The sequence below is a fragment of the Tursiops truncatus genome, chromosome 9 (assembly GCF_011762595.2).
Source record: "Tursiops truncatus isolate mTurTru1 chromosome 9, mTurTru1.mat.Y, whole genome shotgun sequence".
Classification (NCBI taxonomy): Eukaryota; Metazoa; Chordata; class Mammalia; order Artiodactyla; family Delphinidae; genus Tursiops; species Tursiops truncatus.
The window spans coordinates 83,236,332-83,261,758 of record NC_047042.1 but is presented as its reverse complement, the minus strand read 5'-3'; the positions used below and the strand labels follow the sequence as shown (position 1 = coordinate 83,261,758).

The 25,427-nt window shown below is 37.3% G+C and overlaps 1 protein-coding gene across 3 annotated transcripts in view; it reads left to right on the top strand.

Moving 5' to 3' along the window:
• TMEM209 (transmembrane protein 209) overlaps window positions 1-17,924 on the top strand; it is a 28,925-nt gene extending 11,001 nt beyond the window's left edge. For 2 of the 3 annotated variants that reach the window (XM_019923975.3, XM_019923978.3), the window contains exons 7-15: window positions 2,131-2,306; window positions 2,910-2,981; window positions 5,345-5,441; window positions 8,280-8,405; window positions 9,841-9,938; window positions 11,188-11,302; window positions 11,403-11,500; window positions 13,192-13,265; window positions 16,149-17,924. In XM_019923975.3, coding sequence (XP_019779534.1) covers window positions 2,131-2,306; window positions 2,910-2,981; window positions 5,345-5,441; window positions 8,280-8,405; window positions 9,841-9,938; window positions 11,188-11,302; window positions 11,403-11,500; window positions 13,192-13,265; window positions 16,149-16,203 — 911 coding nt within the window. In that variant the 3' untranslated portion in view covers window positions 16,204-17,924. Of the gene's footprint in view, window positions 1-2,130; window positions 2,307-2,909; window positions 2,982-5,344; window positions 5,442-8,279; window positions 8,406-9,840; window positions 9,939-10,808; window positions 11,166-11,187; window positions 11,303-11,402; window positions 11,501-13,191; window positions 13,266-16,148 lie in introns of those variants that run through there. The other variant, XM_073809938.1, reaches the window with a different exon arrangement.
• The last annotated feature ends 7,503 nt before the right edge of the window (window positions 17,925-25,427 follow it).

Here is a 25,427-nt window from a genome sequence, read left to right as displayed (position 1 = left end):
GGACAGATGTTTTTTCCTTATCCACTGAGAATGTGGCCCTTTGAGGTTCCTGGCTCTATGCAGGGTGCAGGGAATAGAGACAGGAAGAAGGTCTCAGTCCAGCTGTCTACCTCTCCTGGACCTGTATCCACATTTCCAGTTCCCAGGCACTGAAATCAAAGCTGATAGGTTTCCCAAAGCCTACAAAATGCTCCAGAGCAGCCACGGCATCAGCTCACATGCAGGCCACTGGCCACCGTGACTTTCAATTCCCTCTTCATTTTTAGCCAGTGACTCTTCCTCTTACATTATTGCAAGCTCCATTATTCATTTAAATTATATATTTTATTTGATAAGCATATATATATCTGGAGATGTTTCAGGTTACCTGATTTGTTATGTTGCCAGACTTCCAAATCTCTTTGTGCTTTGATTCTTTGGTCTTTGTGGTTCTCCAGCTACAGGTTTTGTGCTATTTTGGTGGTGGTGGTCATTACAGAGAAGCCCTATTGTGTCACTTGCTATATATATTTTCCTTGTACTTTGGCTAATGTACAACAGATATAAAAACATATTTCTGTCATCTGTATAAAACTTCTTTTGTCATCTAAAGCCACACTTTATTGAAATTTTAGTTCAAGTTTTCTCTCAGAAAGCTTGATTATCATTTTCAAAGTTAATAGTCAAAATAATTAATCAAAATAGGATAAACTTTGTGCTCTATCATGACCATGTCTCTTACCTTCCTTTTTTATTCCCTATTTATTAAATCATTTGTGCTTGTTTAAAACTTCTTTTCTTGACATTAATTCATTCCTCTAAGTCAGTGTTACCAGAAGTCCTACTTGAAATTTTTTTACCCCAAGTGTGGTATTTATTATACGTAATTATTTATTTTCATGTCAGCATGAAACTACTTTCACCAGTGCTACTAGCACAAGACTGGCTAACCTTCAAGGTTTTGATGCTGTGACTTGAAATACTGCCACATATTCCTTTCATGATTTCTCGTCTTTTGTGCCTGTAAACATCACTAGAAAAACAGTTTCATTATTTTACAGTCATTCCTTTTAAAAATTCTGCTAAGATAAAAAAAAACTAGTTTTTATTTGTGACTTTTGTGTGAGGGTATAAAATATTAATTGATACTTTTGATATCAGGTAAACTCTGAAAAAATAAACTCTTCATAAGTATCATATAGTTGTCGTTGAAAATTTGCTCTTTATTCAGGAACTGGGCTAGATGCTCGGGAAAAAAAATACTCCCTGCCCTCAAAGAGCTCAAATTTTATTTGGAAAAAGAAACAGGCCTTAAAGTGTGATAAGTACTGTGGTAGATTCCTCTGTAGTATTAAGTCCCTAAATTTGACTATTTACATTTCCTAAAAGTAAATTTATAAATTTAGAAGTGTAATCAGCAGATGGTCTCTTAATACAAGGCAGGAATTACTACAGACTATAAATAGAACACAGTGTAGTACAGGGAAGAGTGAGTTTAGCTGCTAGCCAAAAGACTAGTTTATTAATAAGAGGCTGTAATTATCCCATTCAGAAAGAGCTTCCAAAAATTCAAGCAAGAACTCCTTAGCCTATTTATTTCCTGAAGAAATTTGTCTTTTGTTTCTCTCTGAATCATTTGAAAGTCTTAGAGAATGAAACAAGCTTAATTTTACAACAAAAATAAACAGACACTTTCAGCCACTTAGAGAGCATATGGCTCTCAAAGTGATACTGCTCAGAAAATGTTCTTTTTAATTTTCCATTTCTCTGAAGAAGAGAGAACGTTGGGAGCAGGGAGGAGAGGAGGCTTTGTCTTTTTTTTTTTTTTTTTTTTTTTTTGGCGGTACGCGGGCCTCTCACTGTTGTGGCCTCTCCCGTTGCGGAGCACAGGCTCGGGACGCGCAGGCTCAGCGGCCATGGCTCACGGGCCCAGCTGCTCCACGGCATGTGGGATCTTCCCGGACCGGGGCACAAACCCGTGTCCCCTGCATCGCCAGGCGGACTCTCAACCACTGCACCACCAGGGAAGCCCGAGGCTTTGTCTTTGATTGCCATTGCCATCCAGATTCCTGGATACCCAGAGTTCATATAGCAGCTCCAGATATCAAAATTACTACAACACACTGATAATCTTTAAATTAATCATTGTAGGAAGCCCAGATTCTACTTCGCCTTCCACCAGTCCTACTTTCTGGAACCACAGTCGTTTTATGGGGGATTATGCACAAACTTTAAAGAAGTTTCAGTATCAGCTTGCCTGTAGGTCTCAGGCCCCATGTGCTAACAAAGATGAAGCTGATCTCAGTTCTAAACAAGCTGCAGAGGAGGTAAATGGAAAATAAAAATGACTTGATATTTATGATTTACAGATTGTTAGAAAGTCTTTTCTTCTTCTGGAACTTTTTTTTCTGTAACCTCCACTTCTACTGGCTAGAAACATAAATCTGGCACACATTAAACGGTAGAAAGACTCCTTAAGTTTGTGTACCCAAAACTGAATTATATTGTACGTTTTACTCTTTATGACACATAGTTAACATTACTTTCCTGCCTAAAACATTTTTCTGCACTCATTTATATTGAAAAGGTATCTCAGGTATCTACTTGTACTTATTAGCATATACAAGACTCTTGCTCTTGAAATACATTTAGATTAGAACATTTGATATTCTGTAACTTCATCAGTTTAAAAGCAAATAAAGGATTTAAATTTTGTTCTTAAAAGCAAGAAGAATGTTCTTCAAACATATCAATGTAAGGAATTTTAAATATATATGTGTGCATGAATTGCAACTACTGCATATTAATTAGATCAGTATTGATATTCATGAAGTTTTTTCCAAAGTATTCCAAATATTTCTGAGGGTGGGGGAAGGAATGATTGATAACTGGCATTTTATTTGATTGTTCATTTTAAACATTTTTAATAGGTCTGGGCAAGAGTGACTATGAATAGACAACTTCTTGATCATATGGATTCATGGACAGCCAAGTTCAGAAATGTAAGTTCTGACATTACTCTTTGGACAATATTAGTGCCTCTTAATGTACAAAGTATGTTGTTAGAATATCAGTTAGAGATATTAATTATTAGAATATCAGAATTAAGTATTATTAAAAGTACAATATGTGTGGCACATATATAAGAATAAACATGACGTTTACCATATAGTGTCCGTATTCTTGGGGATTTTTTTTCCTTCTGTATTTAGCAAATCAGTGTATTTTGAGTGGATAAAGGAACAGTGTATTTAGTTGCTAAGATTTTCCCTTTCCCAACATCTCAATTTTACTTTTCAAAGAGCTTTCCTGTCAGTCTGTTATGTGTCTAGAAATGTGAGGGGAGCAAAAATGAGGTCCTTTATGTCAGAAAACTTCAGAGTTAGAGAACATAACATATGCTTGAGGCTACTTCAGAGTATATCAATTTCTTCGATTTTTCTAAAGAAGAACCTTCTAATCTTTGGCCTAGAGGTTGGCAAGGCCAGCTCTTGCATATACAGTGAGTTAGTTCCCTGGTTTCAACCCTGCCTCTTTCTGTTGTTCTCTGTAGTACCCGTTTGTCCGGATTCCAGGGGGGCGAATTGGCCCCTCCTTCACTGCAGGAAGCCCCTCCACTTAGATTCTGTAGAGGCTGCCGCTTCTTCCACTGTTTGATCCTTCAACACTCATCCACCCACTGTATAGTTTCTAGAAATATGTTGAAATCACTTGTTCTTTTTTATTCTTTTTTTTTTTTTTTTTTTTTGCGGTACGCGGGCCTCTCACTGTTGTGGCCTCTCCCGTTGTGGAGCGCAGGCTCAGCGGCCATGGCTCACGGGCCCAGCTGCTCCGCGGCATGTGGGATCTTCCCAGACTGGGGCACGAACCCTTGTCCCCTGCATCGGCAGGCGGATTCTCAACCACTGCGCCACCAGGGAAGCCCCTTTTTTATTCTTTTACTATAATTTAAATAGGGTATCAAGAAGGAGTGCTGAAAGTAGTAGCCTACTTTCTTGAACCAGAAGCCTGATTGGCTTTTTTGAATAAGAATTCCAGAGCCAGCCCTAGAACTACTCAATCAGGTTTTCTGGGAATGAGGCCTACATCTCTCTCCTGGAGCTAGTAGATAATTTTGTTGCAGGCTAGGAGTGGCTGGCAAGTAGGATACACTTAATAAATGTTGGAAGAATGAACAAGTGAAATGATGTCCTAGAACTGTACTTTCTTTTATTTCCACTCATAGGCTTATCTAAAAATGTTAATATATTTATAAAGTCTTGGTCAGAAGTATTAGCTTAGAAGAAATACAAACACAGTCCTTTATCTGAATTCCTTAGGCTACAATGTTCTGAAATTTAGGGTTTTTTGTAGTTTTTTTTAAAAAGCAGTATATGCATATACCATATATTTTGTAATACAGTAGCAGGGTCTTGTTAGTACTCAGTAATCAACCACATTAATGTTTCTGCAGCAGAGCATATAAACTGTCACACTAGGTAGGATAAAGTCTAATAATAGCTTCACAGGAATTCAGTTCAGGTCTTGCCAGTATATCAAATTTTCTTGCTAAATAAATTATAAAAACACTTCATTTTCAGAGGCTTTTTAATTCAAAAATTTTATAATGAATTGTATAGACTTGTATTTGATCTGAAGCTTGTTTTCATCCTTCTACTTTATGGTTAAACAGAAGTGTGGAAACAGAAATGGTGGTTGAAGTTGCTGTGAACAAACACAAAACACATAACACAAAAACTAGATGGGGTATTTCCTTGGGCAGTCTTTTCACATCCCAGAATGAGTTTGATATCAGCCATGCAAAGTGGAATTTGAAATTCCTAGTCCTAAAGTGAATATTGTAATATTCACAAACTAGTTTCAAATACAGTAAAATCTGTTTTCCACATGGTTAGGGGATTGAGTGAGCCTGCTGAGAGCTAATCTATGTTATGTTATGTTATGTAATGTTAATCTAAGTTATGTTTAGTTTTAAAAACTATTCTACTAATCACAAACCAGTATAAATGCTACATGTGTAAATGTGTGAATAATTACCCTAGAACTGTAAACTGAAGATGATCCTTTTAGCTAAGTATAATGATCCTAGAAAGAAGAATTTAAGAAAAACTTAACATGTAGCTGAAAGTTTTATATCTTTAAAAAATAGGCATATGTGATTTAAGAATATAACTTTGTCAAGTTATACTCCGTTAGCATATTTACTTATCTCTCTCTAGACTTCAGGTAGCTGCTACTTCCATTCTCTTCCACTATACTCTGTTAATATTCAAGTACAAGACAGCAAAAATAGTTTCATGAAAATAATTATTTGAGAAATGCTTTAAAATTGCGTGTGTAAAATCATTACCTCATTTCTTCCTAGTGGATCAATGAGACAATATTAGTGCCACTTGTACAAGAGATTGAGTCTGTCAGCACACAAATGAGGCGAATGGGTTGTCCAGAGCTGCAAATAGGAGGTATGTGAAAATAGAGCCCAGCGTTTGAGTTCCTTCAGTGAATCTGCCAAGTGGAAAATTTCTTCTTGTAATGGGCTGTTTAACAACACCTTTTGTTATCTTGAGGTGAAGAAAAAAACTAAATGTCCATAATATCACTTTTTAAAAAATATAACAGTTTTATTGAGATATATGCAGTTCACCCATTTAAAGTCTACAATTCAAAGGTTTGGGTTGTGCAAACCATCCCCACAGTCAAGTTTGAATAGTTCATCACCCCAAAAGGAAACCCCATAGACCCGTTTCCAACCACCACCCATCCTCCAGCCCTAGGCAACTACCAGCCTACTTTCTGTCTCATTATATAGGCCTGTTTTGGATATTTCATCTAAATGGGATCATACAATATGTTGTCGTTTGTGACTGGCTTCTCTCACTTAACAATGTTTTCAGGGTTCATCCATGTTGTAGTGTTTATCAGTACTTCATTTCTTTTTATTGCCAAATAATATCCCATTGTTTGGATCTACCACATTTTGTTTACCTGTTCATCATTTGATTGACATTTGGGTTGTTTTCACTTTTTTGGTTATTATGAATAATGCTGCCATGAACACATACATACAAATGTTCGTGTGAATATATTTTAATTTCTCTTGGGTATTACCTAGAAGTGGAATTGCTAAGCCATATGGTAAATCCATGTTTAACCTTTAGAGGAATTGCCAGACTGTTTTCTAAAGCAGCTGCACCATTTTACATCCCCACCTACAGTGTATAAGGGCTCCAGTTTCTCACATCCTTGCCAATACTTGTTATTATGTGTCTTTTTCAGTTATCCTAATGCATATGAAATGGTATCACATTGTATTTTTAGTTTGCATTTCCCTGATGGCTAATGATGTTTAGCATCTTTTCATGTGCTGGTCCATTCATATATCTTCATAAGCAAAATATCTTTTCAGATCCTTTACCCAGTTTTTTTTCCCCTTTACCTATTTTTAAATTGGGTTACTTGTCTCTTTATTATTGAGTTGTAGGTGTTCTTTATATATTCAAGATACAAGTCTCTTATTAGATATTAATTTAAAATTGTACAAAGCATAAAAAATGTGTACAGTGCTAATTTAAAGTCCCCTTTTTTCAATATAAGAAAAATACATTTTTCTTATCTGCTAAAAATAAAATTATTAAGGTTTTGTGTAATATAATTTGCCTAAAGTATATATACACTATAACTTATTTAGTGTTAAATAATTAGGTTTCAAAATAAATAAGGAATATTTTAGTCAATCAGCTTTCTAGAGAATAAATTTCTCTTTGAAATATGTAAGGGCTTTGGATTGCACATTAACACTTTCTACTTGCTTTTGGGTATCTTTTTTTAATCAGTCTTTATTCTCTGGAATAAGTATAGTGTTGTGCATCACTAAAGTACCCACGTGTTGAGTATCCGTATATTTTGTATATAATGTATACAACACTCACATTAACCTTGAAAGCTAGCTTTTAGTGCCACATTTTATGGATCAGACTACTAAGACTCAGAGAGGTTAAGTAACTTGCCCAGTGTCACAGAGCAGTGATTTGAGGCCAGAGCTTTCTGACTCCAAAGTCAGAAGGTTACTTTCTTGGTAATGTTATTTGAACCTATGCTTATCCTTTTTGAGCTTTTTTATAAGCTATAAAAATATGTTATGTTTCACAACATTTTTACCAGTGTGATGTGCTTTTTAAAAAAGAATAACATTGTTTTATCACTGTGAAAGCAACATGCATATGTTCATTGTAGAAAATTTGGAAAGTACAGAAATACACAAAGAATATTACCCATGATTGCGCTTCAGTAGATAACCACAATCAATCGTTTTAAATCACAATCACTTATTCCTTTTGGAGAAAAATACTATGATACTATATATATCAATGGTAAGTTATACCATAATTTAACAACATTAAAATGTGAAAAGTGTATATTTAGGAGTTGAGCAAATAGTACATATGTATGTATATATTTTTAATTAAATTGGGGTCATACTGTTTTGTTACCTGCTTTTTTCCCTCTACTTTTTCTATTTTGTTAAATATTCTCCAGTACTATTTTTATGGCTAGTTTGTATTTCTTTTTTATGTATGTAATATATTGTATTTAACTGATCTTTATTATTTAAAATTTAGAAGAGTTTCCCTTTGCTGTTATTAATAATGCTGTAAGTAAATGTCCTTTTACCTAAATATTTGTGTACATTCATAATTATTTCCTTAGGATAATTTCTTAGGAGTGAAGTTGTAAGTTCAATAGGTATAAATGTATTAAGGCTTTTAATATACATAACCCTTCAAAAAGCTTATACCAATTTATATTCTAGCAATAATGTCACATATAAGAAAGCCTTTTCCCCAACATTGGGTATTACTAGTATGGTTGTACATTTTGAAACTTTTTGTTCGTTTATTCATTTCTTTGGATAGTTGTCTTTCATGAAGTGATGAGCGAAATCACTCATAAAAAGTGTTCACTTGTCACTAGCATAATGGGCAACTTTTAATTCAACCTGATTTTGAAAGCTCTCATGTGTCTTTTTATATATACTCCACAAAAATCTTCTATTAGTTGTTTATAGATCTGGCAAAATGGATTTGGCTGTTTTTGGAGTATGCATGTGTTTGTTTAACTCTGGCCACCTTGCCAGAAATGATCAAATATTTTGTAGGTAAAGTAGATAATGCAGCTTGTTAAGATAAACTATCGTTGCTTTCCTTTATTCCTTCAACATCTATTGAAGGAAGAGCATTTGAAGTTTTTTCAAAGATCCACATGAGGAATAATCTGTTTTCTGTGTGTTTTAATTTTAACAGAGGCTAGTATTACTAGCTTGAAGCAGGCTGCTCTGGTCAAAGCTCCACTCATTCCAACTCTAAATACAATCGTGCAGTATCTAGACCTCACGCCAAATCAGGAATACTTGTTTGAAAGGATCAAAGGTAATTATTGATTTGAAGAGGGAAAAAATGAGAGCTTTTTCACTAGTTTGAAATTTTATACAGGTAACATGGAACAAAATTTTTTTTTAATTATAAGTATCACTGAAGTGTGATCTTATTTTATAAATATGTATTTAATAATGGCTTTATTAAGGCTTATACTTGAACAACTTTTGAGTTTTATATTCTGTATGCTTAAAAATGGTCAAAATAATGTAGTTAGCCTTGAATACATTAATTACTAATTTTGTTCTAAATAGGGAAACTTAAATATGAGCTAAATGGGCTCACATGAATATTTCACTCATTTTCTATTCTTAAGCTACCAAGAATGGATGCCACAATGACATTCTTTATAATTTCAGCATGCCGATCCTATTTCTTTCGATTTTTGTAAGTCATATGTAATACGTTGCTTCTTTATATTTCTGTTATATTCTGATTATTTGGGGGAAATATGATCTTCTGAGGAGACTGACTTGAGACTCAGGAAATTTAGCCTCCCTGGTACTCCCACATACTCTCTTTATGCCTCCCTACATTTATTTGGATAAACTCTGTAAAATGTTCTCATCACTAAAACAAGTTTTAGAAATAGTATTTCACTCTTTAGATTTATCATAAATCTTAATTTGAAAATGTAATGTTGCCCCTTCTCTAGTCTAGGTTTGGACTGAGGTTTAGGAATAAACATTTATCATGACTTACTTAGGAATAAACATTTATCATGACTTACGTACTTACTTATTTATGGCTGCATTAGGTCTTCTTTGCTGCGCGTGGGCTTTCTTTAGTTGTGGCGAGTGGGGGCTACTCTTCGTTGTGGTGCACGGGCTTCTCATTGCAGTGGCTTCTCTTGTTGCGGAGCACGGGGTCTAGGCAAAAGGAATTCAGTAGTTGTGGCTCGTGGGCTCTAGAGCACAGGCTCAGTAGTTGTGGCGCACGGGCTTAGTTGCTCCAAAGCATGTGGGATTTTCCTGGACCAGGGCTCGAACCTGTGTCCCCTGCATTGGCAGGTTGATTCTTAACCACTGAACCACCAGGGAAGTCCCCATGGTGCTATTTAATTTTTTATATCTTGTATTTCTTTGTCTGCATGTTTTTATCAGGTTTTTAGATGTTATACTTTCCTTATTGTAACCCCTTAGCCTTTTTTTTTTTTTTTTTTTTTTGGGTATGCGGGCCTCTCACTGTTGTGGCCTCTCCCGTTGCGGAGCACAGGCTTGGGACGCGCAGGCTCAGTGGCCATGGCTCACGGGCCCAGCTGCTCCGCGGCATGTGGGATCTTCCCGGACCGGGGCACGAACCTGTGTCCCCTGCATCGGCAGGCGGACTCTCAACCACTGCGCCACCAGGGAAGCCCCCCCTTAGCCTTTTTTTTTTCCTTCTTTCTTGTATATTCTTAGCTTATTTTATTTTACCTTTGTTGCTACAGAACTTTCCCAAGGAGGCTGTATGAGCTCATTTCGATGGAATAGAGGTGGAGACTTCAAAGGCCGCAAGTGGGATACAGACCTGCCCACTGATTCTGCTGTAAGTCCCCAGTTTTATCAGTTTGACATTTTTGTTATTGGGTTTATTTTTCCATTATAAAAATGAATATTAAAAAGAACTTAGAGGGAATTCCCTGGCAGTCCAGTGGTTGGGACTCAGTGCTGGCTGTCACTGCCATGGGCCCGGGTTCAATCCCCGGTCAGGGAACTAAGATCCTGCAAGCCACACAGTGAGGCCAAAAAAGAAAATAAATAAATAAATGAATAAATAAATAAAAATGAAAATAAAATAAATGAAAAGAACTTAGAAACTAAGTAGAAATACAAAATTTTTGTACCAGCATCTTAACCCAACCACTGTTAATATTTTGGTATATTTTCTTCTTTTTTTTTTCTTTACTTATATTGTGCTATTTTTAATGTTTTTATCGATACAGATATAATAATCCCATATGTAAAATTATGTCTCCTGCTTTTTTTCACTTTTCAGTGTTATTTGCACTATTACACACTGTCATTTAACTGTTCTCCTATATTGGACCTAAAAGTTTGGGAAACATGTAGTGGGGGAGGGATTTTTGTTTTTCTGTCTTAAATAATACTGCCAGGAGTAACATAATGCATGTTTCTTTCTTATTTAGGATTATGATTTTAAGAAAGATTCCTAGAATTAGATTTATGAAATCAAAGAGTATAAAGTTTTGGAGCATTTAAGAGTTTTTCAAAATTATGTTTGTTTTTTTATAGTGACTGTTATGTGTGAAAATGAAGTTTAAATGCTGATACTCAAATTCAGAATTGAATGTATGTGTATTTTATTTTGATTTTGCTGTTAATTACCTATATGGGTGTGAATGATCCCCTTAACAGAAAACTAGGAATGTCTTGCTCTAATCTTTTCATTTCATAGATTTCATCTTACAGATATAACCACTTGAAAACATTTTTGCTAATTCTTTCTTTGGAGAAAAACTTAAAAATTGGAGTCATGCGCTTCCCTGGTGGCGCAGTGGTTGAGAGTCCGCCTGCCGATGCAGGGGACACGGGTTCGTGCCCCGGTCCGGGAAGATCCCACATGCCGCGGAGCGGCTGGGCCCGTGAGCCATGGCCGCTGAGCCTGCGCGTCCGGAGCCTGTGCTCCGCAACGGGAGAGGCCACAACAGTGAGAGGCCCGCGTACCGCAAAAAAAAAAAAAAAATTGGAGTCATTATAAACATGTTTTAAAAGTACCACATACATACTTGATCGATTTTCATGCTGACTTTGAAAAATTGTTTCCTCGTCTTCAGATCATCATGCATGTGTTTTGCACCTACCTTGATTCCAGACTACCTCCACATCCTAAATACCCTGATGGAAAAACATTTACTTCTCAGCACTTTGTTCAGACACCAAATAAACCAGGTATAAACAACCTCTCCTAAAAGGATGAATTGAGCTTTTCACATGAAATACATCTAGTGGTTTGGTTTTGTTTTTTTAATGTAGCATATTTCCTTTACAGACGTGACAAATGAGAATGTTTTTTGCATTTATCAGAGTGCTATCAACCCTCCCCATTATGAGCTAATCTACCAGCGTCATTTCTACAGTCTTCCAAAGGTACTTCTAAATGTAGCAGTTGCTATTACTAATGTCATGGATGACTTGCTTTGTTAATATTTTTAAAATTAGATTCTCTTGTTTATGGAATAGGTAAACTTTTTAAATTAGGGAAAAAATGCTAGTTTTGTATCCCTTTTTTTAAAACTCTAAAAGTAATATGTGCTTAATTTGGAGAATTATGAAGAAAAGGAAGAAAAGTTCATTATTCCATTATTTACAGGAAGCTCTTGTTAACATTTGGTATAATTTTTTTGATAAATTTCATTTTGGTCTTTTTCTGTACTTATTTATGGGTTGAAATCATATTATTTATGTAGTTTTATATCCTTTTTAAAATTAATGTTATAATTTTCCATGCCTTTAAGAATCTTCGTTAAAACACTTTTTAATGGCTATTTTAAAACTTCACAATAAAATTATAACATAATTTATTTAACCACTCCCCTACAGTTAGATATTTTGGATGTTTCTAAGTCTTCATTATCATAAATACCTTTATGCATATAGCTGTCTGCATTTTGGGTAGTTTTTTAGCCTGAAGTCCAAAAATGGAATTCTAGGTTATAGAATATTTTCAAGGCTGTTAAAATATGTTATCAAAAAGATGATTGTACCAGTTTACACTTCTATCCAGGTATTTTACTTTTGATTACAAACATCAGTTCTGTTGATGACCTTTGCAGTTATTTTTGTTACCAGCATCTATACTAAGAAATTTTACATAGACTATAATCATAAATTGTATCCTTCACTTCATCAGATACCCGGAAGAGAATATTTCTTTTTTTTTTTTTAAGTTTAATATTTCAACTTTGTAAGTGTAAATATTTTGGGCCATTCAAGTTCCATGCAAATCCTTTTTTTTTTTTTTAAAGAAACACTGTCTTTAAAAATCATATATCCTAAGATTTTTTAGTAAAAACACTAAATCAGAATAAGCAGGTATAAGTTAATCAGTAAATTGAAAATCTAAATCAGGAGCTATTTCACAGACCAGAAATTACATATAATAGTTTGATTTTAGTGCTGGCAAAATGCTGCCTCATAGTCCCTTGTAGATAAAATAAATTTACATTTAATATGTTACTTACACTGTTAACATATATCATAATGTATTTTGAAGTGTGATTAAAGGTTTTTTAATTCCAACATTGTTGTTTATGCTGTTAATTTGGGGGATAGAGTATTTTTTGTGTGTAGGATACAGGGGTACCAGCTTCAGAATAGCTCCCATCCAGACCTTCATAAATGCTGCTTCCCATGTATGGGAACTTCCCAATGTGTTTATTTCTGCTCATCTTTCAGGTCTCAACTTAAAAATTTCTCTCTCAGGGAGGCATTGCTTGCCTCACCACTCTGGGTTTAATGCATATGTTCCCATGGCACCCTACACCTTCTTCTTTCTCATAACATTCATCACACTTTATTGTAATTCTGAGTTTCCTGTCTGCCTTTCCTACTAGACCTTAAGCTCCTCAATTACATGGATCCTCTCTGTTTTATTCACCACAGTATTCCCACTTCCTAGCACAAAGTGGGCACTTTGTTTAATGAATGAATGAAAGGCTGAATTACATGGAATTCCGAGTTAGTAGAATATAAATTGATAGGATCGCATTTACCTATCAGGCTGAATGGTTTGGTTTCGTTAGGTTTAAATCTTGCTGTATTTTTTGTCTTTGTTCCAGGGCCGAAATAATATGTTTCATACATTATTAATGTTCCTCTACATCATAAAGACCAAAGAGTCAGGAATGCTTGGGTAAGTACTTATGCTTTAAAAATACAAGTACTTAACTTATATACTGTTTTCCTTATGTTCAGATGCTGCAGAAGGCAGCATCATATACTGAAGATTTGTGGACTGAACAGTAAGAGATATGGCTTCTAGTACTAGCTCAGCCCTGTCACTAACCAGCTCTGCCATCTTGAGCAAGTCCATTACAGTAATTCCTTGGAACCTCCATTTCCCCATTGATAAAAAGGCAATTTGACCACATCATTGGCTTTACAGCTGTGTCCCCCAGAGGAACAACCCTGATATATCAGGCTCTTGCCACTTTAAAATTTAAAAACAAAAACAAAACTGGAGTTCTATTTATTCAAGCTATCCCACTTCAGACACAAAGCCTTCTGCAAAATGTTTACACTTTCAGAGAGACTAAGTCAGCACCAGTTCCATAATATTGTTAATTGGGATGGGAAAATGGTCAGTTGAAATTGTTTACTTTGTTTATTCTAAATACTTAGTAATGAAGCTCACATACTGTTACAATAAACTCAAAATTGCTGTCTTGTTATTTAGATGATTTGAAATTTTAGTCCTTCAAATAATATTTGTAGTAATTTGAAGTAAATGGACCTCAGCTAATGCTGGGTAAATCTGGTAATGCAAGGACTGGAAGTCTGAAAATCTGTGTTCTGGGCCCATCTCTGCCTGCACTGTGTAACCTGAGGTTAAAAAAATGTAAAGGGAAGGGCTGAATAGAAAACATCAGGGGTCTGTTCCAGTTTGGTATGCATGCTTCTTTTCAGTTTTATAGGTGCCCTGTTTTATACAGGTTCTGGAACTCCACTGTCCAATACAGCAGCCGCCAGCCACATGTGGCATTGAGCATTTGAAACATGATTAGTCCAAATTGAGATGGGCTGTCAGTGTAAACTACACAGACTAGAATTTGAAGACCTAGTACCAAAAAAGAAAAAGTAAAATATCTCTAATAATTTTGTATATTGATGACGTTGAAATAATGCGTTGGATATACTGAGTTAAAGAATATTTATGCTACCATGGCTCTTTTTTCTTTATTTTTTTAATTACAAAAATAATGCATGCTCAATATAGAAATATTTAAACAATATAGCAGTGTATAAACTAGACATTGAAAACTCCCCTCTGATCAACTCTCTCTTCTGATCAACTCTCCCTCGAGGTATCCATTGTGTTAACAGTTTCAGGTGTGCATTTTCAGACTCCTTTCTGGGGAAAGTTGATTTTTTTTAGTTTTCATTTTGTTTAAAAATATATTGTACCCAAACATATTACTCTGTGACCTGCCTTTTAATCTTATGGTATATCTTGGATATTCTTCTGTGTCAGTAAATACAGACTTTTTTCCTAAATTTTCTAGCAGTATTTAGAAAGATATACATGTATTAGAAAGATGGAATGTGCTATAAATATATTGTTTTGTAATTCTTAACAGTGTTTCTGGAAGAGTATTTTGAAGTGAGGAATTAACTTAGAAGTATTTTAAATAAATAATGAATTTTTGGTTTTAACTGAAAATTTATCTTTTCTCTAAAAATCTAAATTGATACTTGATACATAAGTGATTTGTCATGACAGCATGAAGCTTGTGTTGAGTACCATATATAGTTTGTCATATACATAAAAATGTAAAATCTGTAAAAGTATTGGATTGGCCAAAAAGTTCATTTGGGTTTTCTGTAACATCTTAGTGGGGCAGTAATTTACACAGAGACCCAAAAGAATTGGTATAATATTTAAAGTGCTTATCTTCTCTGAATGAGGAACTTACATGTGGAAAATGAAACATTTTAGACTAAAACTAATCTGTGTTTTATTTATTTGGGATTTTTTTTTTTAACCAAGGGAAAAGTCTTTGAAATTAACTTAAAATATGATTAATCTTTTTAATACATTTTGGAACAATCAAATGTTAAAAACTGCTGTCCTATACCTTAAAGGAAGGAAATTTCCTTTGCTTAAAGGAAATAAGCAAGTGGCTCAAGTATAGACCATTTGGAATCATGCCCATAACACAGCAGTTTAATACAAATCTATTATCAGTTCAATGCCACATATTTGTGCGGTAGTGGAATGAGATGAAAGTTTTACATCCAAAAGGGAAAAAAACCTAGACAGAATTGACTGCACAGTAATTTGTGTCCTGTTCAGTAAAAGACACCATAAATAAAGTTTAAAACTAAATGACAAACTGAGACAAAGACTTATAATTTCAACATTTAGAGCAAAGCCAAGTTGATATCCATCATGTATAAGGAGCATATACGTTAATTAGAAAAGAAAAATATAAGAAATGGTCAAAGACACGAGAGACTTTCATAGAAGAGTGTCGTGCAGATGGTTAATGAACATGAAAAGATGCTTAGTCTCATATACAATCAAGCCAGAATTAAAACATTTTTTCTATCAAATTGAAATTTATCATTTGCAGTGTTGGTGAGGGTATGGAGAAATGGGAAAATATAGTTGATGAAATGACCTTTTTTGAACAGGTAAAATTCTCTAAGAGGCCTAGCATCTCTAACTCCTCAATTTTTAAAAATTTAATTGACACTTTTACTTAAATCCTACTTGCTAAAATTGTCCTGTTTAACTCTATCTGTTGTAATAATTCTTGAGGTCCACTGAAAAATTAATTTTCAACACTCCATAAGTCCATTTATTCTAAATTTGGGTTTTAAGCACAGTTAAGAAAGTAATTACTGTTTCTGGAATTCACCTGATAAACCATGTGTAACATAACTTATTTCAGAAAAGCACTACATGTTAATTAAACATGTACCCCTTGTAAAGACTCCTATTTTAGTTATTTGAAAAAAGACCTTTAATGCTGGGCAATCAATTCCACTAAAACTTTTTTTTTTCTCTTTATAGGAGAGTTAATCTTGGTCTATCCGGTGTGAATATTTTGTGGATTTTTGGCGAGTAGTGGGTCATTTAATTCCAAACTTTTGGACTTCATTTGACTGAATCAGAAGTTGAATCTAAGAATCTCTGAGTCACTGCCTCTTCTGAAATAAGATACATATGTGTATGTTACAGACTTTAGATTTAACAAAAAATTAGCTATTATGAAACTTCTTTGTAAAAGTATGCCCTATATCTTCTACACCAAGAAACATTACTTTATCATTTCAGAAAAAAACTGCAATCCTTCAGATTTTTGTTGGCCAAAACAGTGCAGTTCCCCCTTGAGTCCTTCTTCACTGTAACCCCCCCAAATAAGAATCATCTGCCTGATTCCTCCCCACAAAAATTGTTTTTTCAGTTGAGTTATTTAGTATAAATAATTTTTTTTAAAAAGCAAATTGCTTATTTTTTTTAGTGTTTATATTACCCCAGTGTTCAACAAATTAGCCCAAGGCCCATATTTAAAGAAATGAGATAAACTTTTAAGTAATAGTTCATATGCATTTAAAAAATATTATTGGAAGAGGTTTGACGGTATTAATGTTTAAAAAGTCAACTCTTGATGAAGTTCACAGTCTTGAACATGGTTTGAAAGATGCTGCCTGATCTTCCTTCTGCCCCCCTTGCCCCTGCCTCCACTCCAGTCTTGCCTTGCCCCTCTCCTTCCATGCCCCAGCCACACTGGCCCTCTCTCAGCTCTCATCCCAGGGCCTCCGTGCACTCCCGCTGCCTGAGACACTCCGGCCCCACTCTAGCCAACCCTCCTCAGCACCCTTCTAGGCTCTGCCTAAATGTTGCTTTCCCAAAGAAGCTCTCCCTTCCCCCCACTCCTTCCATTCCCACCTACCGCAGATCCCCTGACTGTTTTCTCTCTTGGTACCTTTCACCTTTGCTTCATATCACCGACCATGGTTTGAAATCACATAGGCACGTGCATTTCTTTATATGTCTCTCTAAACCTGTGCTGTTCAATACAGCAACACCTGAGGCTGTTAAGCACTTGAAACACGCCTAGTCCAAATTGCGATGCGCCGTAAGTGTAAAATCACACCGGTTTCAAAGACTTGATAGGAATAAAAGACTGTAAACTAAGAAATAAACAACTATAAAAATAAAAAGTCAACTCTTGGGTTAAATTTAGCTGATAGAATTAAACTATTAGGTCTTAGTTAAGAGGCTGAAGACATCAAGAAAACAATTGCCTTGGTTTTAATAACTCAGTTTCACTGTTCCATAATATTGTATTGAATTCCCTTTAAAATCATATGATATCTGTTTAAATTTTTTAGATATGTTCAAAATATCTGGAAAGTATGAAATAACCAAGTTTGTAAGTTTTGCTTGACTCTCCATCTTTATTATCTTACATGTATATGTAGTATATCTAAGGCTAGTTAGCAATTGCATGCATTTTTTGGGTTGACATGTTACTAGAGACTGCTTTACCTGGAAACAACTAAAACTAGTATTTTCTCAATAACTCCGTGTCATTATTACATATGCAGCTCATTTTGTGTAATTTGTAAATCTTGTTCCTGTTTTTTAACAGTCAGATGTCCAAAGGAAAGGAAGTTTCTATCTTTTAACTGCTTTTGATGTATGTTAAATTTGTTTGTTATGATAAAATACCAATTAAACATGTTAAATATAAGAACATGTAAAAATCGAAGTCTCCTGTTTCAGAAGCTGGTGTGTCTACTTCACAATTACAAAGAATAAAAAATGATGTGTCATTTCTTATATTAAAAAAAGTTTATGTGTCAGAAATGCAATATACAGTAAATATTTCACGTAAAAAGACTAGGGGTACACATTAAAAAGAAAAGATACTTTGTTTGCATACTAAGGGTGGTGTGGGTTACTATACTCTGGGTGGCTTTCATTTATTAACTTGTCTTCACAAATGTTTGAGCCAGCATATACTTACTATAGCTTTTATTAAAAATACTTTGATGAATTAGTTTGAATTCATACTTCAGGAAGACAGTGCACTGCAAACATGGTAAATTTTTTGGTCCTTGTGTTAAAATTAGTAAATATTTCTCACAAGTTTTTATTTTCTTTGCTTGACTCATCCTTGTGGGATCAAATCCACTAATCTTCTAGATTATGTTCACTGTATCACTTATTCTTTTTTTCTCTATGAATATCAGCCTTTTCTTCAGCCAGATTTGTTTAGAGGCATGTTTATAATTTGGTTCCTACTATAACATAAAAATGCTGTGTTGCTTGACTTTCTCAGATATACACTTTAAACTGATATTTAGTGGTGAAGACATGCAGCATGTAGGTGGCACTTCTAAACTCAGCTTTGTGATTATAAATCCTTTGAATGCGGGCATTCCTCGAAGGTCATGCTTTGGTCCTTTGTCTCACTGCTTATGCTTTTCCTTAGAGATCTCATTCATTCTGTGACTTCATTTATCACCTCTGCATTTGATTCCCAGGTTCATCACCAACCATACTGTCTCTCCTGAGCTCTAGTGTTAAATTTCCTGTGACCTGTCAGACATTTCCACTTGGATATCATGCACATTCTCCATGTGTGGAACTGAATTCACATCTGCTGAAACAGCTCCCTCTCTAACATCCCTTTTTCTGTTCATTGTACTACCAGTCGCCCACATTCAAAACTGTGCTGTCATCTTGACTCCTTGAGCTCCCTGGGTCCCCAATCCAATCAGGCAGCAATCTCATCCATTCTTTCTTAACAATGTCTCTTGCAGCTGTCCCTTTCCATTTCTGCTGCCACTATGCTCATTTACACCCTTATCAGCTCACACAGGACTACTACAACAGCCTAATTAATCTCACAGCTTCCTAATTGTTGCCATGCTTCCAGATTTTCCAATTCATCCTGCACACTCTCTTGAAATCTTCCTAAAACACTTGTTTGATCATTTCATTCTCCTGATAAATTCCTTGGCCTGACATTTAAAACCCTTCATAATCTGGCCCCAAGCTAGCCTTATCCACCTGGATCCTTGGCTTCAGCCATTGTAGGCTGCTCCTTGCTGGGCTGTCTGCATGTATCTCCTGCCCATCCTGATCACTCCCTGGGGATGTCCCCTCCCCCTCTACAGTCTACCCTTCCCTTGAGACTTTGCTCTAATTAAACCCGCTATTTTTTGGAGCTGATCCTGACCACTGCAGCTGGCAGTCATTTCTCCCCCCAGGGTGATTAGATCTGTGCCCCTTTTTTGGCACTCAGCCACCATATGAATGAATTCAGAAGTGACTTTTAGTCTCTAAGGATGGGTACTCATAGCCTGTCTCATCCTCATGAAAGACCTGAGTTTTTTACTAGTCTGAGCTGTGCTACTGTTCAGGAAGACTTTGATGATGGCTAAAGCTACCTTTTGGGAAAGGCTTGAGTTCTCGTCAAAGGACACCTTTTGAGCAGCCAGGCGCACTGACTTTCCTTTTGTGTCTAGGCCTAAGGAGGAGGAAACATTCCCAGGCCTGAAGAGCTGCAGCAGGGACATTGCCTAAAACGTGTAGGCATTAGGAAAATACACAACCAATTCCCGGTACTCTTGGGGGTCTTCCTTAGTGACCTGAGGTGAGGCCGTTAAACTTACCAGCAGCACATTGTCCCAGATCTTGCAGGGTCCACTGTGAGGGGCCAGGAGAGGCTAGCTGGCCCACCCTTCCGTCCAGGTGGCTTCAGCGACAGCACTCCCCTGCTTGTAGGTAGGGCCAACAATACCTGAGGATAAGCAACAGAGGGCTGGAATCTCTGGCAAGAAGGCCTTGGGGAAGGATCCTTGCGGGGGTGGGAGGGGCGGTAATCTGCCCACTTAGAGTGAGAGGGGTTTGCACATCAGCACCTGTGCTTCTTAGGCCCCAGTGACATTGCCACATCTCATTGTGTATGCCAGTGGCTTTGTGCTGAGCCTGCTGGATTGTTAGGCATTAGCTCTGAGCCACATCTCTAATTTGACCCCTGAATGGTCATTAGTAATTCCATTTCCACACTGAATGAGCTGCACTGACCTGGGGGACAGGTTATGGATTCTACAGGGGGTGGCACCTCAGTCGGGGTTAGGGAGAAGAGTCCAATACAACACGATGGGTATGAAGAACAGCCTCATGGGTGCCCAGAATTCTGTCCACCTAGGACAACAGTGACCCCAAAGATATTCCCTAGCAAAGTCACATGCAAACAATCCCAGGCACTGCTGTGGATGAAACTAAATCCTTTCATGCCCCCAAAACGAATATTCCACAATCAGTCTGGCTAGACGAGCCACTGGCCTGAATGGGCTGAGACTTCGAAGGACTGAGCTCTGTCACTACTGGGGCAGGGCAATTAACTTTTTACACTGTGATTTCTGGGCATAAGAAAGATACTATTCATACCTCAGAGATCATTGAGAAGCTGAATGAAAATAATGGATGACAGTGCTTTTGGGTAAGGAAAAAATGGCTTTAAAAAGTCTTTCAGAATAACATTAGGATAAAACTAGGAAACGGCCCTTTTTAGCATTGTAAAGCAACTCTGTCATTCCTGGATCATGCTGAGATGTATACAGATCTTCATGCCTTGACACACACCCACCCCAACTGTCCTAGCCCAGCTGTATCTGCCTCTTGCTCCCTCTTTCCTTCCCCCACCCCAGACCTGGCCATTTCCCAATCAGAGACAGTACCACCCTTGTATCTTGAAGGCTGGGCTCTCTGGTCTACCAAGAAAACACTGTCTCCTTCCTTTCCCATTTCTAAACTAGAAGGAAAAAAAATAACAATCCTGAATCAGACTGCTTTCATGAATTGCATCCCATAGGAGGAAAGTCAGAAGGTGGTGATCGGCTCTGTTGGGGGCAAAACTTGTTTTTTCAGGAGCCGCAGCCAGGCATGATTCTTCCTCAAACACATGGTACGTAGACTGGAATCAGGCAACTCTGTGATAGTTTTGGCCCAGAATACAGGCATTAGCTTACTGAGCTCCAACTCCAAAGAAAGGCCCCTTTTGTTCCTAATGGGGAGGGTATCATCCACTGGACAGCGTGAGGAGAAGAGTAGTCCTGCTAACTCGTGAAAGTGAGACTTGACAGAATGAAGTCTGAACTAAAGCCATCAGTCCCAAAACCTGGTGGTTTGAAAAGGTGTTATATGGCTTCCATCTCAAGTTAGCTAACCACCCTTAAGAATAAATTCAGTGCAATGCTCTGCTTCCAGTTAAATGTTCTGCATGCATTCTTTAAAGTTTTTTTAATGCCATCTTGAATATTCCTGGAGTTAACTACCTTAAAGCGGTGGTTAGACTCCACTTAGACCAAGTGCCTTGGATAGAACCCGAAGGCAAAGTCCATATTCTAGAATACAGTGTCTCTTAAATAAAACACAGATATTTTTTCTGTGTAGCCAGAGAAATGATCTTTCATTTAAACTACTGTATCTCTCTGAGTAAGTTGCTACTTTCTCCTACCACAACTCTATTTCACATACCCCTCTCCACTCAACCACCCCCAGGCTGGCTTGCCCTCCTGACCCTATCCTGGCAGGTATAATCGTAGGGCCATGCTACAACAAATACCCAAGGAAAACTGCAGCCCTCTCAGATGAACAGAACTGTAAATGATGGAGCTTCTGTTAGACTGTGGCTTCCTTAAGGTCCTTGAGAGCAGGTGCATGTTAGGTGTTCAGTAAATATTTGTTAAATTAATAATTGGGTTAAGCAGACAGAATTCACTTGAAAAGCAATCCTTTTCTTTTTTTGGACTGTAATTTTCGACGAGTGTGCTTTCCATGCTGAAGACCATGGAGAGCTCTCTGGCCGGTGAGTGGAAGCGTGGCAGAGAAGAAAAGAAGCAAGGAACTGGCAACAGGCAGTGGATCTAAACTTGTAGAAGGAAAGGCCAGAGGGCCCGCTCTACGTTTCCATGCATTCCTCTTTGTTGGGCTGTATGAAAATTGATTCAATAGTAAAGAGTGTGTACATGGCTGGTGCAGAAACCCCATCTAGATACATATCTGCCAGTAGTTTCTCAGTAGAATGCAAAATTGGAGGCATCTTGCACTCTCTCAAAGCTGGAGCTGTATTGGGGGTGGATGCAAGGTATGAGGGCTGGGAACACTCTGATCCAGTTATAGGATACCATTATCCTGTTCCCTAACACACCATACAGTTTCCTCCAAGTTTATGTATAATCGGACTAGAGGATGTGTTTTCCGAGCTGCTTCTATGAAATCTGCTTTCTCTGATGAGGAAACCAAGATAGCTTCAATCTACTAGGCGGTCAGAGTCTGTGCTTCCTGGCCAAGACAATGTATACCCTAGTTATGCACACTTTTAACAAATGTACAAATGCATAAGCATTTACCAAGTGCCAGCTAAGAACTGTGAACAAAAATGCAGTGATGTATCCCCTCAAGGAGCTTACAGTTGAGAAGCAGAGATGAGATTTTAAGACTTTGGGGTAAATGCCCACAAAGAGGCCACACTCCAGGGCTCATGAGGTTGTGGTGAATCTGCCATAGTCCTCCACTGCTGATGGCAGTGCAAATTGGTACAACCCTTTCGGAACACAACATGGGACTGACTACGTGTGTGTTTCAGTCACTCCTGCTGCACAGGTTGCCCCCAAAACAATAATCATTTAGTATCTCTCTCCATGGGTCAGGAATTCAGGTTGGGTACAATGAGGATGACCTCTCTATGCTCCACAATGTGTGGGGGCTGAACGACTGAATAAATTTAAGGCTGTTCATTTCCATGTCTAGTGGTTGATGCTGGCTATTGACTGGGGACCTAACTGGGAATATGGGCAGAAGGCCCACGTTCGGCCTCCATATGTGGCCTGGGCTTCCTCATAATATAGTGGCTGAATTCCAAGGGCAAGTATCTTGAGAAAGAGGGGGAGGTGGAGACAGAGCATATTACCTTTTATAACCTGGGCTTGAAAGTACCATGTTTCTTCCACTGCATTCTGTTGATCAAGACAGCTACAAAGAATTGACCAGTTTCAAAGGGAGAGAACATAGACCCCACCTCTCAATGGAGGGATGTCCCACATCACAGCACGTGGGATGGGACATATATTGATGTAGGCATTTTTGAAAAATATAATCTGCCACAATGTGAAAAGCCCACCAAAATGTTAATTTTTATATTAATATTTTATATAAAATATTAATGCTCTTTTAATACTCCTTGGCTAGGAAAATATTCATTAGGAAAAACATTATGTCTAAGGATGTTTATTATGTGCATTTGTTCATTTATGTATCCATCCATCCAATAAATATTGATTGAAGTGTTTGCTAGGTGCTAGGAATATAGAGAAGGCTTAAGATATCCTTTTTTCTCTCAAATACCTTCTAGTCTATCATAGCTAGACTATAACAAAACCCATCAAGTGTTCAGTGATAGATGGTCTAATAAATTACAGTACATCAACCCTGTGAGATACATCCTTAAATGAGACACTTATAGACTTATTTTGACCTCTTTTAAGAACTCCTACAACTTTGAAAAGACTGTGGAAAGATGGGGGAAATGTTGGGTGGAAGTAAAAACAAATCAAAGTTGTATGTCTACTATGATAACAGTTATGTAAAAATATGCATGAAGATCGCCAAGGACTAGAAAAACTATCAAATGTGAACTCACTTGTTGAAATAGGAATATAGATTGTTTTTCCATTTTCAACTCTTTTCTCAATGCTGTATTCCTTTTACAGTTGAAAAGGTCCAGAAAGAAAAGTGATGCAAATAGGATTTTATAGGTTAAAGGACAGAAAGCTCTGCTGAGACGTAGAGAATGGACTTGAGGACACGGGGAGGGGGAAGGGTAAGCTGGGACAAAGTGAGAGAGTGGCGTGGACTTATATATAAATGTAAAATAGACAGCCAAATGTAAAATAGATAGCTAGTGGGAAGCAGCCGCATAGCACAGGGAGATCAGCTCCGTGCTTTGTGACCACCTAGAGGGGTGGGATAGGGAGGGTGGGAGGGAGACGCAAGAGGGAGGGGATATGGGGATACATGTATGTGTATAGCTGATTTACTTCCTTATAAAACAGAAACTAACACACCACTGTAGAGCAATTATACTCCAATAAAGATGTTTAAAAAACACAAAAAACCAAAAACTCTGCTGAGCAAGAAGCTGAGGAGAGACTTCATGGGAGAGGTCGCAATCAAATTTCAGTAGGAGGGGAAGCAGCAGGAATCAAGACATGAAGACAGAAGAGGAAGAGCTGTCTTTGGAAAACTGCAAAGAATCCAAACCAAGATGTATTTAGAAGAGCATGGGAAGATGGGACCAGAAGGAAAGGTGGATCTTAGTTACTGGGCTAAGGACTGCAGACTTTATTTGTAGAGACTCTGAAGCTTTTTGAGCAGAGGAAGTCAAAGCAGTACTTAAGGAAGATGACCGACCACAGTCCTGAAGATGGACAGAAGCTGGAGCAGCTGCAGGCACGGAGACCTGTGAGAAGGCTGCTGCAGTAATCCAGGGCCTGGACTGCAGAGGTGGCAGAAAAGACTGGAGAGCATTTGTAGAAGAAAACTGGTCATAACTTGGTAATTTGGTGCACACGACTCCAATGTTTCAGTTTAGGTCATTATGATATGAAGATAGTGGCAGTAACAGAAATAGAGGAAGAGGAACTGGTTTGGAGCAGAAGAGAAATTTTAAACACATTAGGTTTGAGCTGCTCTTGGGACATCCAGATGGAGATGACAACAGATAGTTGGAAATAAAAGTCTGAATCGTCTAAGAGATCCCCACTTTTGGCAAAACAATTTGACTGTATCCCTCTTCCCTGAATGTTCTTCCCCCAGCTATCTGTAACGGGTCCTTCCTGTCTTCACCAAGCTCTCTGCTCAAACATCACCTCCTCGGACCCTTTCATGCTACCCTTAAAATGGCACCCCTGTCACTCACCATCCCCCATCCCCCACCTGCTCAGTTCTTCTTCATTGCCCATGCCTGAGATTTTACTTACTACCTGCTCCCCTCACCAGCATCCCCTTTAGAGATGGGATGCTAGCCTCATCTTCCTGTTTGAAGAACTAAACATTAAAGGGTACCTATGTGTCAATTCACTCTTAAATAAATCTCTACTGTGAAATGATAACAATAGCATATGTTTTTCTGACTCCATCAGATCCTAGTCTAAAGGCTTAAAACTCTTCTGCCATGTTATAGATCAAAAATACAACTCAGAAGAAAGGACACACACCAGTGGGGTGGTGGCAGACACTTCCAGGTACATCCCACCGGCCAGCAATTAA